At 42.5% G+C, this 13,675-nt stretch overlaps 1 protein-coding gene across 2 annotated transcripts in view; it reads right to left on the minus strand.

The window, feature by feature from the left end:
• NCAPH2 (non-SMC condensin II complex subunit H2) overlaps nucleotides 1-13,675 on the minus strand; it is a 1,876,179-nt gene that overhangs the window by 1,068,500 nt on the left and 794,004 nt on the right. For both annotated transcript variants that reach the window (XM_044088651.1, XM_044088650.1), the window contains exon 10: nucleotides 6,879-6,950. In XM_044088651.1, the coding sequence (XP_043944586.1) occupies nucleotides 6,879-6,950 (72 nt within the window). The remainder of the gene's footprint in view (nucleotides 1-6,878; nucleotides 6,951-13,675) is intronic.

Genomic DNA, 13,675 nt, shown 5'->3' on the forward strand with positions numbered 1-13,675 from the left:
TCCAGCATGTTCTATTTATTGTTGTGGTGAGGTTTAAATCACTAGAGCGTGTGGCTCGAGTGGATAAGGTTTTCTTTAAGTGGAGCATGTCCATCAATTTTGGGTTGGACATGGCCTTGTATGTCAGGCAGATATCACCTCTGAGTAGGAGGTATGCAACAGAGTACAACTGGAGTTTCTTCAGTCGAGCTGCAGAGGGCATCTGTTCGAGGCCACAGGAATCTATCCCTCCAGCATGTTCTATTTATTGTTGTGGTGAGGTTTAAATCACTAGAGCGTGTGGCTCGAGTGGATAAGGTTTTCTTTAGGTGGAGCATGTCCATCAATTTTGGGTTGGACATGGCCTTGTATGTCAGGCAGAGATCACCTCTGAGTAGGAGGTATGCAACAGAGTACAACTGGAGTTTCTTCAGTCGAGCTGCAGAGGGCATCTGTTCGAGGCCATTGATCCTCTTGGTGAGGTACTTCTGTGGTCTTTCCAGCTGTTGCAGGTGTCTTGTAAGGTACATCCCAAATGGGGCGTTGTACTCTATGATAGGTCTGATGAGTGATGAGTAGAGGGGCACAATGACCTCTTTTGATCTGGATACCAACCCTTTTGTGATTAGGTGGACCACGTAGAAGGATTTTCTAACCACTTTGGCAATGTGATTATCAAAGGTGAAATTACTATCTACTTGGGTCCCCAGATCCCTTATTACGTCTTCCATATTTAGGGGACTACCACCTATGTGGTAGTTTGTGGGTACTTTGTTTTTTCCAAAGGGGGTTACTATGCACTTTTTGGCATTTAGCTTGAGGCCATGATTTTGACACCAGGTATCTGTCTCAGTGAGACCCTTTTGGAGGATGTCTGTGTCAGCCAGAGTCAATTATAGCCCTTGGTTTGCAGTCGTCTGCGAACTTGGTCAGCCATAGTCCTCCTGTGCTTGCCTGTACCTCTGAGAAGTATATGCCAAGCTGGAAGGGTCCTAGGACTGAGCCCTGGGGAATGCCACTTGTAACCGGTTTAGAGTTGGACCTAGCTCCCGCAACTCTCACCATGTGGGTTCTGTCTGTGAGCCAGTTGGCAACCCATCTTGTGACATAGGGGTTTATGTTCAAGCTGGTGAGTTTGTCTATAATACCAGAATGGGGAATGGTGTCGAAGGCCTTAGCGAGGTCTAGGTAGGCTGTGTACCACCTTTCACTCGTATATAGCCTTGGTATCAAAGAAGTCCAGCAGGTTTAGGAGGCATGATCTGCCCTTAACAAAGCCAAACTGGGTAGAGTCCAGTGTTTGGAGGTTCCCAATGTCTCTGTTAATGAGTTCCATGATGATGCGCTCCATAGCCTTGCAGACCAAGCTAGTCAGGCTTATAGGGCGATAGTTCCCGGGGTCTGTTGTGGAGTGGAATAACCGTTGCTGCGCACCACTCTATGGGTATGTAGCCTGTGGAGAGGCTGAGTTTGAACCGTATGTTTAGGTGAGGGATTAGTTAGTCTTTGAGCTTGTGTAGGACGCAGCCCGGGACACTCTGGTCCCGTTGATGCTGTGTTTTTGATTTTGGAGAGGGCTGTTTTAACCTGAGTGTCTATGATTTCAGGGACTCTACATTCTTCTGGTATGGTTATGGGCCCTTTTGGGGGTGAGAGGGGTTGACATTTGTGCTGAACCTGTCTGCCAGGATGTTGGCAATATCGGTCAGTTCAGTGTATTTTGTGCCATTCTGCACTAACTCCAAGCAGATCTGAGCATTGCAACTTAGATTCTTGACGTAGCTAAATAATGCCTTGTGGTTATCTTTGAAGTCCTTAGCAATTTTTCTTTCAAAGCTCACCTTGGAAAATTCTATGAGGGATTGTAGTTTCTTGCTGATACTGTTGAGGGATGTCTTCCCTTCTTGCGATTTTACTCTTTTCTGTACTAGTTTCTTCCTTCTATTGTATAGCTTGTTTATGGCAGGAGTCCACCAGACTGGTTTCCTTTTCTTGGAGGAGTGAGTCTTGGTTTTGCTTGGGATGGCACAATCCATGCATTATTGTAGCTGCCCGTAGAATGCATTAGTAAAGGATTTTGCAGCTTGGACAGTGTTATCCTTCAGCATGGAGTCTTTGAAACTTTCCACCTCGGTCTTACGTATCGTGAAGTTCGCTTTTGAAAAGTTTTTCACAGTGGTTTTCTTGTCCGGAGGTGTGGGCGGAATATGGATATCCAAAGTGATTTGTTTATGGTCAGATCTAACCAGCGAGGGGTTGACCTCTGGTGTGGAACACCGGCCACCCATGTTGGTGATGACCAGGTCCAATATGTTGTCACCTCTGGTGGGAGTGCTGACCAGTTGAACCAGGGCGTTTAAGTTTATAAATTCTAGAAGAGTTGGGCAAGGGAGTTAGTACTTGTGTAGTTCTCCCAGTTAATGTTTGGGTAATTGAAATCACCAAATATTAGGATATTTGGTAGGACCTTTATGTTTCCCAGTGTTTCCAGAAACGCGGAATGGGGGTCCTGGGACATGATGGGTGATCTGTAGCAAGCTAAAATTTGAACTGCAGTTTTGCCCACTGCTAGTTGCACGTGGATGATCTCTGAAGCATTGTGCTGTGCCACTAACCTGGAGGTGTGGGTATCCTTGATGAATATGGATACGATCCACCTTTTGTATTTTGGTTTGGGCTCTGTGGCTGAACTGTATGGTTTGAGTTGTAGCCTGGTAGTGCTGGGGTGCTCTCTGGAGCCTTAAACCAGGTTTAAGTTACTGCACATATATCGATTTTCTCCATATCGAGGAGTGCCTCGAGTGCGTGCATTTTGAGGTTTAGACTTCTGGCATTGAGTAGCATTACCCTCAGTTTTTTGTTACTTGTGCCATTTACAGCGGTGGGTTTGTCTTTTGAGCCTTGCCTAAAAAAGGCACTATGGGGGTGGCAAGAGCCTTGGCCAGTATTCGAAAGCCTAAGGTTGACAGGTGCAAGCCGTCTCTAGCGAAGCAGCATGGCTTGTCGAGCATGTCATCCCAGGCGGACAGACACAGGATCCCCTTTGAATGACACCAAAAACTTAGCCAATTGTTGAAATCGAGAATTTTTTTCTTTATACCGTGGTATCATTCTCGGTGAGGACAGGATGCTACTCAGGGTCAAAGTCATACCGGCCTGGGCTACGTGACCAGAGAGCTCTTCCATGTCTCTTTTCATATAGTCCAGGGAGGTACATCTCAGGCCATTCACACCAACATGGGCAATGACAGAGTCATATTTGTACTTGTTCTGGAGTGACCTGAGTGCTTGTGTTATGTGGCGGATCCTGGCACCCGACAAGCAGCTAACAGTAACCTTCTCCTTATTCAGCCTAGTGAGTGGGACGTCAGTGTGCCTGACTATAGAGTCACCTATTACTAGTATGTTGGGTATGTTATTTTGCCTTAAGGGCTACGATTGCATGGCACACTGGTTTTGTGAAGTATGTGTTTCATGGTTTGTGTTGGGGGGGTGGAGGTTGCTTGGAGGTTTGCTTTGGAGGTCTCTGTTGGTTTTGCAGATTTTTATTTAGAGCCTCCAAGTATGTTTTCATGTATTTATGTGTGTTTTTTGCCGGTGCTGGTTTAATGGGTCTATGTAAGACTGCCGGTGTGATGCAAGTATTTCCCTTCTCCTCTTGACTGTCTGATCCAGTCTTGGGTTGAGAGAGCTTAACCTCTAGTTTGGTTGTATAACTGTATCTCTCGCATGTATTAGTGCTTGGTAGTAGGAGGAGGGGGTTGTCTGTGTACATCAGGTAGTTGTAACATTGCCTCAAAATGCCCAGATTCACCAGTTGGACTGGAGAGTACACCTGAAACTGCCCTTTGGACATGCCTGGATAGGTACAGTGAACTGTTTTACTGGATGGCTTTCTGTAAGGGCGAATAGAGAGCCTTGTATTTCTGTACAGCACAGGAGGGTCTTGTGCTAGGGTTTATAAGTGCTTAGTTTTGAGCAAGTGCCGGGCTGAGAAATGAATGGCTTGAGTGCTTAAGTTGAAAGTTTGTCTAGTTCCAAGGGAAAAATTGAAGAGGAGACTTTGTGGAGCCAGGAATAGTTTTACCCTAGCTAACCGGCGCTGCCCAGCGTGCAAAACCGGGCAAATACGGTATTTATAGCAGGGAAATGAAAGAGAGAGAAATTAGCCCAAAATGGCCAATAAACTACTAATTTCTGGGCCGACACCACTCCTCCAGGGACAGAGAGGCTACTCAACGCTCCCCTCTCTCACAAGTGAACAGAGAAACTTCCTTCTTTCCAAGTAAGGTATGGGCAAACACAGAGATTTGTAACATAGCCCTGAATTCAGCACTAACCTGAAAACTGGACTATACTAGCTTAGAAAGGCGGGAAACAAGTATACATACATATACATATATATATATATATATATATATATATATATATATATATATATATATATATATATATATATATTCCCCCCCCCAAGAAAATAAAGCAGATACACAAAAAAAAAAACAGTTTTAAAAGCACAGAAAAGGATACTTATTGTTATGTATCGCAGATAAGAGCTGTAAGTCAATGCCCCCAATAAAAAAGTACGAAGAAACACAAATACAGTAAAAGCAGATGAATAAAGTGCAATTATATATATATATATATATATATATATATATATATATATATATATATCTACATAAAACAATAGAAAACGAACAGACTGATTTAAACAAGTTACACAATTAACCAGAAAAAAGCTCAAAACTGAGCCCTGTTCCAGCAGTCTTCAATCAGACAAGTTCTAACTGCACACCCCTGCTTACTAGGGTGCAGGGGAACCTTCTCCAAAAAAAGATGGCCTGGATCAGTGCTCAAGTTATACAAACAATGTTAGATTTAGCAGGCCTGAATCTGGTCTATGCTACAGCAACAAGGCACACTAATTTCAGAAACAGTTCAAATAAGCAGTCACAATAAGCCTGTGACCAGACATTCCCAGCTCAGAAGGGCAGAATCCAGCCTCTCCTCCCAAAAGAGTGCAGACCACAAACCTTCTTAATGTAGAATAACTGGCCTGAAGCCCAAGTGCTTAAGCCAGAACTAATGCACTTTTAGAATAGCAGACACTGGGCCTTCAATCAGCAATTCCCAGCTTAGAAGGATGTAAGCTACCTGCCTGCCACAACAGTGAAGACCAAAAACCTTCTTAATGTAAAACAGCCTGTATGAAGCCCAAGTGCTTAAACCAAAAGACTTCAAATAACAGTTACAATTTAATCAGGCTACAACCAAGCAGTAATAAATGCAGCAGAATAAATAAAATTGAGTACTTTTAAGAAAAGCAAAATAAAGTAGGAGGAAACACAAATACAGTAAAAGCAAATGAATAAAGTGCAAAAAAAAATTTTTTTAAGTGCAAGAAGAGAGGAAGGAAGAACCTAAGTGGGCTAGCCTTCTCAACTCTTCTCTCTGTATTAAGTAGAGTGAACACTAGACTCAGAATATGATCTAACTGTACTCGGTTGTGAGCAAATGAGATGGACCCAGGAGGAGTGTTCTAATACAGACTTACAGGAGGGGTGGGCAATTCCAGAGCCACCAACACAGGAACAGGGAGTGGTTGGGAAACTAACTGCAGAGAGAGAGAGACAGCACACTGTTCAGAAACACACAATTAGGAAACAGAAAAAATGAAAATACAGTACTTTTAAAACTGCAAGTTTGTACTTAACAGAAGACTAAAATTCACGACTGCAAGTTTCACTTAGCTTCAGCTTGTAATGCAGATGTTTGTAGCCAAGCAAGTCTCTCAGGAGTTGAGCATAAAATAATTTCTCAAACTTTGTGGCTAACACAAAGTACAGTGGAATCCCTCTAGTCTATTACATATCAGATAACAAGGAAGTGATACCACCACCCCCTCTTATAGCAAAATAAATGTAGAGAGACACACAGCACACTGTTCAGAAACACACAATTAAGAAACAGAAAAAATGAAAATACAGTACTTTTAAAACTGCAAGTTTGTACTTAACAGAAGACTAAAATTCACTACTGTAAGTTTCACTTAGCTTCAGCTTGTAGTGCAGATGTTTGTAGCCAATATATATCTATATTATATATATATATATTTTTTTTTTTTACACAGACACATACATTTGTTATCTATACAGATGTATGTATGCACACATGCATACCTATAAATACAAACACAAATACATATATATTTTATACATGTATTTTTTAACTACTCTAGACGTAACTGTTCAAATGAAAAGTGTGAATCTACCTCAGTCCACCAAAAGGACAACTGAAGTAAATAAATAACCAGAACCTCAAGAAACTTCAGTCCAAGACTGCAATAAAGGTTATCCCTCCAAAATGAATGTAGAGAGCCGATAATTCCAACAAGTTTATTAAAACACACTACTCGAACATATTAACTAATAATACATAAAACGGATTAAGCGCTTTCATTTCCGACAGGAAACTTAATCAGAATCAAGGTACAGAAACATTTAGTCTTGTCATTGGAACTTGGTTGAATATGTTTTTCAATTTCACCAGTTTAGACACAGATGATTATACAATGGTAGAGGTTTTTACTCCACATATTATGGAGGATGTTTCTGTACCTTGATTCTGATGAAGTTTCCGGTCAGAAATGAAAGCACTTAATCAGTTTTATGTATTATTAGTTGATATGTTCGAGTAGTGTATTTTAATAAACTTGCTGGAATTATCGTCTCTCTACATTCTTTTTGGAAGGATAGGATTGTAGCCTTGGACTGAAGTTAAGTTAGGTTCTGAATCTATCTCAGTCCTATGCTTCCACTTTTTAGTACAAATACAAATATCAGCTTATTTATGTATGCAAACATATAGGTCATTTTGATCTGCTTTTCCGGTTTTACCTTTACTGCATCAGTTTCCACAGGGCAAGGCCTTCTTTCCCTTAGTACAAACTCTCTTGCTTCTGGTACTGCCTGAAAGAAGGAAATTTTTCAAATTAATAAGATGAAGAAACTGAGTATCTGCATCATGACTTTTAAATCAGAAAGTACAATTGTGTAAAATCTTACCATAACAGTAGATGTTCTTCTCTTCATTGTTGCAGTATTCGTTACATAAGAGATCTCCCGCAAAGGATAGCGCAACATCCAGCCAGTATACCAAAGCCTTTAGATCTTATAGGAGCTGTATGTCACACACATGCTTTCCCCACAAGACGCAGAGCATAAAGGTGATGTACAGACGCAAACTCTGAGAACTGAAAAGCCCCAAGAGGCACATAACATCCTCACCTCAGGGACAAAAGATAACATGTACATCCAGAAGGAAAAAGGGCAGAAGGAAAGTAAGAAGGACCTCTTGGCCAGAAGGGCAACAAAAAATATACAGATAGAAGAGGAAGGAACCGAATAGTGCAACAAGTGAAGAGAAGGATATCAACTGTTACAGTAAGATTTTACACCACTGTACTATGTCCTTCCATATCATTATTGCAGTATTCTTCATGTACAAGGAGAATACAAGAGCAAAGAGGAAGCCCGGAAGGAGGAAATCACAAAAGATCCTTCTGCAAACCCATGCAGGATAGCCCTGGCAAAATCTGCCCTGGACCTAGAAATACCAACCAACTTGTAATGTTTAGTGAAAGTATGAACAGAGGACAAAGAAGCAGCCTGAAAGTTACAATACATATCCAAACCCTTGAAAAGGCTGCAGAAGAGGCAATTACCCCAATAGAATGAGCCTTTACAGATGAAAAAAGACGTGCCATAACAAGAATAACAAACGATGTCTTTAGAAATCCAGGAGGAGATGTTTTGCTTCGAAACGGTCAAACCCAAAGTCCTGTGGTGAAAAGGAAGAAAGGCTTTTCAGACTTGTGAACTACTTTAGTTTTATTTGAATAGTACCTCAACTGTCTATGCAAATCCAAGTTATGAAGAACCTATTCACTGGCAGATAGCAGAGAAGGAAAAAAAAAAGAAAGATGACTAGACTAGTTAAGAGACAACTCACTGACCACCTTGGGCTTAAAAGAAGGATTAGTCTGAAGAGACATCATCACGCTACAAAAAAACTAAAAAGGAGGAATAGAGTCGTGAGAGCCTGAAATTCAGACTCTCTCTTGGCTAAAATAAGAGCCAAAAGAAGAAAAGTCTTCCAAGTACAATGTAAGGAAGCTGAAGAGACAGGCTCAAAAGGAGCCTGCATCAATTTTTTCAAGTACAAAACAGAGGTCCCAAGAAGGTGGAACAGGCCTCCTGGGAGGCCTGATATGAAAAAAGGCTTGCAGAAATTGCTTGACTTCAAACAGAGAGGCCAGAGGAGGACTCAAGGGCAGACTAGCAGACAACAACTAGAGGAACATCCACAGATAGGGGAACCTGATGGCAAGAGAGGCACCAGACAGAAAATGTTATCCATTTGGGCATATGACTTTCTGGTAATGGGCGTCCTTACCTTCTGCAAAACGCAGTGCATGGCCTCAGAAAGGGTCTATATCACAGTGTCGAACTTACAAAAGTTTGAATGTTGTAATATCGGATTATTGTTTGAAACCCAACATAACCCAATGCACATAACAGCGATTTATTTCCCCGGGGGGGGGGGGGGGATCGCTGTTCCATGACAAGAAAAAAAAAAAAAAAAAAAAAAAAAAAAACTTAACCTTAAACCTAAACTGAAGTGGGGGGGCTTCACCCTCCGCACCCTCCAACGTGGGGAGCTGTGCCCCCCACAGCCCCCTACTTAAATATACCAACTCCGTGATCGCAAAACAGTGGAGAAATAGCAAAGCACCGAAAATGGCCCACCGATTTTTTTCCCTGGGAAAAAATTCTATGTGCCTTGGCTTTGCTATTTTTCACTTTCAGACTTTAGGGTTTGATATTACAACGTTTGAACTTGTTTTAGTTCGATGTTGTAATATAGACCCCCTCAGAAAAGAGGTGCTGAAGAGGAATCAAAACCCTATCACCCATGGTGTCAATTGAAGAGTGGACAAGTGAGGATATAGAAGAGATCCGTTGTCTCATGTGAGGAGAGCCAGCTGGTGAGGTAAAGTACAGTTGTGTACACTTACCATAAATGTAGATGTTCCAGTGTATTCACTGTTGCAGTCATTATATTTGGGTAATCTGCTGGCAGGTTGCCCTCAGTCAGCCTGATTAACAAAGTCTTGGGTCCTGCGTCGATTGCTGCCCCTTCTTCCATGACGCCAGGTCATCAGGGGTATAAAACATGCAGCCGATGCCATTACATCAGTTTTTCTTGCCCCAGATGTCAGGTGCCCCCCTAATGGGGAGCAAATAAACTTAAAAACAAAAAAGTATACCTCCAACCAAAAGCAAATACACCAAAAAGGCTTTTAAGCATAGTAAAGGAAAGTAGAGATATAGCCAGAGAAAACTAGGGAGCTGGAGGGAGGGTAAACAGGACTGCAACAGTGAATACACTCGAACATCTACATTTATGGTAAGTGTAAACAACTGTACTATGTTCTTCGTGTTTCACTGTTGCAGTCATTACATTTGGGTAGATTCCCAAAGCTATGGTTGGGAGGACGCGTTTATACAGCATTAGGGCCAGCTATAAGGCCCTGCAAGATAGCAGTGGCAAAGCCAGCTCTGGATTTAGAGAAAATTGGTAAATGATAATGCTTGGCGAAAGTATGTACAGAACTCCAGGTAGCAGCTTCTATGATTATCCCTGGTAGGAACACCTCCGAGAAAGGCTGCAGAAGTAGATGCAGCCTTGGTGGAGTGAGATCTGATCCCCTGGGGGATAGGTTTTCCATGGTGCTTATAGCAGAAATGAATGCAATGGCTTATCCATTTAGAAATGGTTCGTTTTGAAATAGCCGTCCCCTCTGCCCCTGCAGCAAATGCTACCAGCAACTGTTCAGATTTTCCTCGAGATTTAGTCCTGTCCAAGTAGAATCTAAGTTGTCTGTGCACATCCAAGGAATGCAGTATCCGTTCCCCTTTGTTCTGTGGATTGGGAAAGAAGGTTAGCAAATGAATGGACTGATTAAGAGCCACACTGGAAACCACCTTGGGCATGAAGGATGGATTGGTCTTGAGAGATACCCTGTCCGGATGAAAGATGATGAAAGGCTCCACTGCCATAAGGGCTTGCAATTCAGATATCCTTCTAGCTGAAGTGAATGCTAAAAGGAAGGCTGTTTTCCAAGAAAGAAATGTTAAGTCTGCAGTAGCAGCTGGCTCGAAAGGAGGTAGAGTGAGCTTCTCCAAAACAAAGTTAAGGTCCAAGGCAGGGGTAGGAGCTCTCCTGGGTGGTCTCAAGTTCTTTGCCCCTCTGAGATACTGCTTGAGCAGAGGATGAGAGAAGAGGGGTGGTTCTGTGTTATAGTGAGCAGAAATAGTTGAGACGTGGATTTTAATGGAGGAAACAGACAGGCCCTTGTGAAGCATCTCAGTTAAGTATTGCAAAATCTGAGGTAAATTGGGTGCTGCTGTGCTCATCCCTAAAGATTGGTTCCAGGCACAGAATCTTTTCCATTTTTCAGCATAAGATTTTCTAGTATTAGGTCTTCTCGCCTCCAAGATGACATCCATCACCGGTTTGCTGAGGGATGATAAGGGTGAATTTAAGTGATTAGCCAGGCTGCAAGGTTCGATGCTGGAAGCTGAGGATGCAGAATTTGGTTCTCCTGCTGAGACAGCAGGGAAAGGGTCTGAGGCAGGTGCCATGGAGATATTTGCGACACACTGCGCAGGAGTGGGTACCAGTGTTGGCACGGCCAGTCTGGAGCAATCAAAATCATCCTTGGTTTGTCCTGTTTGACTTTTAGTAGAACTTTGGAGAGCAGAGGCAGAGGAGGGAAGGTGTAGACTGATAGGTTTTTCCAGATGAAGGACAGAGCATCCACTTTCCAGGCTTGTTTGTGGGGAGTCCTTGGCAAAACTTGTCCAACTGGTAGTTCTGGGGGGAGGCAAATAGATCAATGTCTGGGCTCCCCCATTCGCTTGTCAACACGTTGAAAATCCGTGGTTCCAGTTTCCACTCGTGTGGGTCCATGAGGTTTCTGCTTAGTCCGTCTGCCAGTGTATTCAATTTTCCTGGCAGGAATTGAGCTTGTAGGTGCACTTGGTAGCTCAAGGCTGTGTTCTGCAATGCCATGGCTAGTCTTCAGAAGGGGTAGGAATGTGTACCCCCCCCCCCCTGTTTGTTTATGTACCACAGAACCGTGGTGTTGTCTGTCTTTACCATTAGTTGTCCTGGAAGAATGTAGTAATTGAAGGCTGGCAGAGCATTCTGTACAGTTAACATTTCTTTTTGATTGATATGTAGGTGCATTTGATTTGTGTTCCATTTGCACTGAATGCACTTCCCTGCCAGGTGAGCCCCCATGCATAGTCTGATGCATCTGTAGTTAGGGTTTGGGTGGCAGAGGGTAGTGTGAACGGTAGTCCCTTGTTTTGGTGGCAGGCCTCTACCCACCATAGGAACTCCAGGCGTAGGCAAGGTATGACAGGGATCATTGTTTCCAGGCTGTGACAATGTTGACTCCATAGATTTTTTAGATACCACTGAAGTTTCCTCATATGCAGTCTTGCATATGGAATTAGTAGAATGCAGGAGGCCATGAACCCCAAGACTTGCAGTATTTGTATTGCAGATAGCAGGGTTTTTGTGGCCACTTGTTTGAAGTAAGTCACCAAATGAATTTGCTTCTCTGGCGTGAGGAAAGCCATCTGGGCAGTTGTATTCAAGCTTGCACCCAGGAATGTAACCTGTTGACAGGGTTGTGATTTATTTTCGTTTATGATGTACCCCAGACAAGTTAGAACCCTTTTTACAAATGCCAGATGATTTAGAAGTATGCCCTGGTTTTCTGCCTGAATTAATTGTCCAGGTATGGATATATTTGAATATTTCTTTGCCTGCAAAATGCAATAACTGGAGCCAGGCACTTTGTAAATACCCTGGGCACAGTAGACAAGCCAAAGGGCAGTGCAGAGAACTGATAATGCAAGTAGCCTGCTTTGAAGTGTAGGTATCTTCTGCAAGATTTCCTGATTGGGATGTGCAGGTATGCTTCTTTTAAATCTAGAGTTGCCAACCAGGCGTCTTATAGGTAGGTACTTGGCTATCTGCCTGAAGACATTTATAAGCCTAGCCAGAATGTGTTGGCTTCCACCCTCCCTTAGATTAGTTCCCTGTCCCTCTGTCCAGCAGAGCCACTGAAGTGATCCCTGGGGTAAACTTTCTGTTTCCCATCCACTCATCAAGGTTTCTCTTGAAGAGAGTTAGTGAGGAGCTCTGCCTAATGTAGATTGGAATCTTGTTCCAAAGCATGGGAAGTCTCTGGGACAGGAATCTGTCCCTCCATCATGTCCTATTTATTGTTGTGGTAAGGTTTAGATCCCTAGAGCATGTGGCTTGAGGGGATATGGTTTTCTTTAGGTGGAGCATGTCCATCAATTCTGGGTTGGACATGGCCTTGTATGTCAGGCAGAGATCACCTCTGAGTAGGCGGTATGCAACCAAGTACAGCTGGAATTTCTTCAGTTAAGCTGCATAGGGCATCTATTTGAGGCCAGTAATCCTCTTGGTGAGGTACTTCTCTGGTCTTTCCTGCTGTTGCAGGTGTCTTGTAAGGTACATCCCAAATGGGGGGTTATACTCTATGATGGGTTTGATGACTGATGAGTAGAGGGGTACAACAACCTCTTTTGATCTGGATATGAACCCTTTTGTGATTAGGTGGGCCACATAGAAGTATTTTTTTAACCACTTCAGCAATGTGATTATCAAAGGAGCGATTACTATCTACTTGGGTCCCAGATCCCTTATTACATCTTACGTATTTAGGGGACTACCACCTATGTGGTTGATTGTGGGTACTTTGGTTTTTCCAAAGGGGATGACTATGCACTTTTTGGCATTTAGCCTGATGCCATGATTTTGACAACAGGTATCCATCTCAGTGAGACTCTTTTGGAGGATGTCTGTGTCAGCCGGTGAGTCAATTATAGCCCCTAGTTTGCAGTCATCTGCGAAATTGGTCAGCCATATTCCTCCTGTGCTTGCCTGTACTTCTGAGATGTATATGCGGAACAGGAGGGGTCCTAGGACTGAGCCCTGGGGAATGCCACTTGTAACTGGTTTAGAGTTGGACCTAGCTTCTGTAACTCCCTCCATGTGGGTTCTGTCCTTGAGCCAGTTGGCAACCCATCTTGTGACATAGGCATACCTCTCAACCTGGAAACATCAAAAATCTGGACAAAGGCCTTGAAAAATAGGTACAAATCTGTACACTGATTAACATAACATTTGCATACATAAATATGTAACCCCAACCACTCCAGTGGAATTGTGGGATACCAACTTTAAAACGCAAACTGAAAACAGGCAAAATGTTAAATACAAAATAAACATAACAATAGTGTTTTATTTATATTAACTTTTGGACTTGTATCATCAAACTTTGAACAGGTGAAAAACTAAAATACAGTCTTCTTTTATAAAAATAAAATTAACTGTTTTTACACTAAATTGCTACCTGCAGAGTTCTGATGTCATTAACTGACTACACTACTGTAAAAGCCACAAATAACGAAGAGTCAACAGAATAATTTTCATAAAACTACTCAAAAACATTTAATTCATGTTACTTCTTTGTGAATACAAAGACTAAAGAGTCAACAGAAGTAATTTCTCATAAAACTACTGC

Source organism: Protopterus annectens, chromosome 11.part0 (assembly GCF_019279795.1).
Source record: "Protopterus annectens isolate FY-2018-M chromosome 11.part0, PAN1.0, whole genome shotgun sequence".
In the NCBI taxonomy this organism is placed as follows: domain Eukaryota; kingdom Metazoa; phylum Chordata; order Ceratodontiformes; family Protopteridae; genus Protopterus; species Protopterus annectens.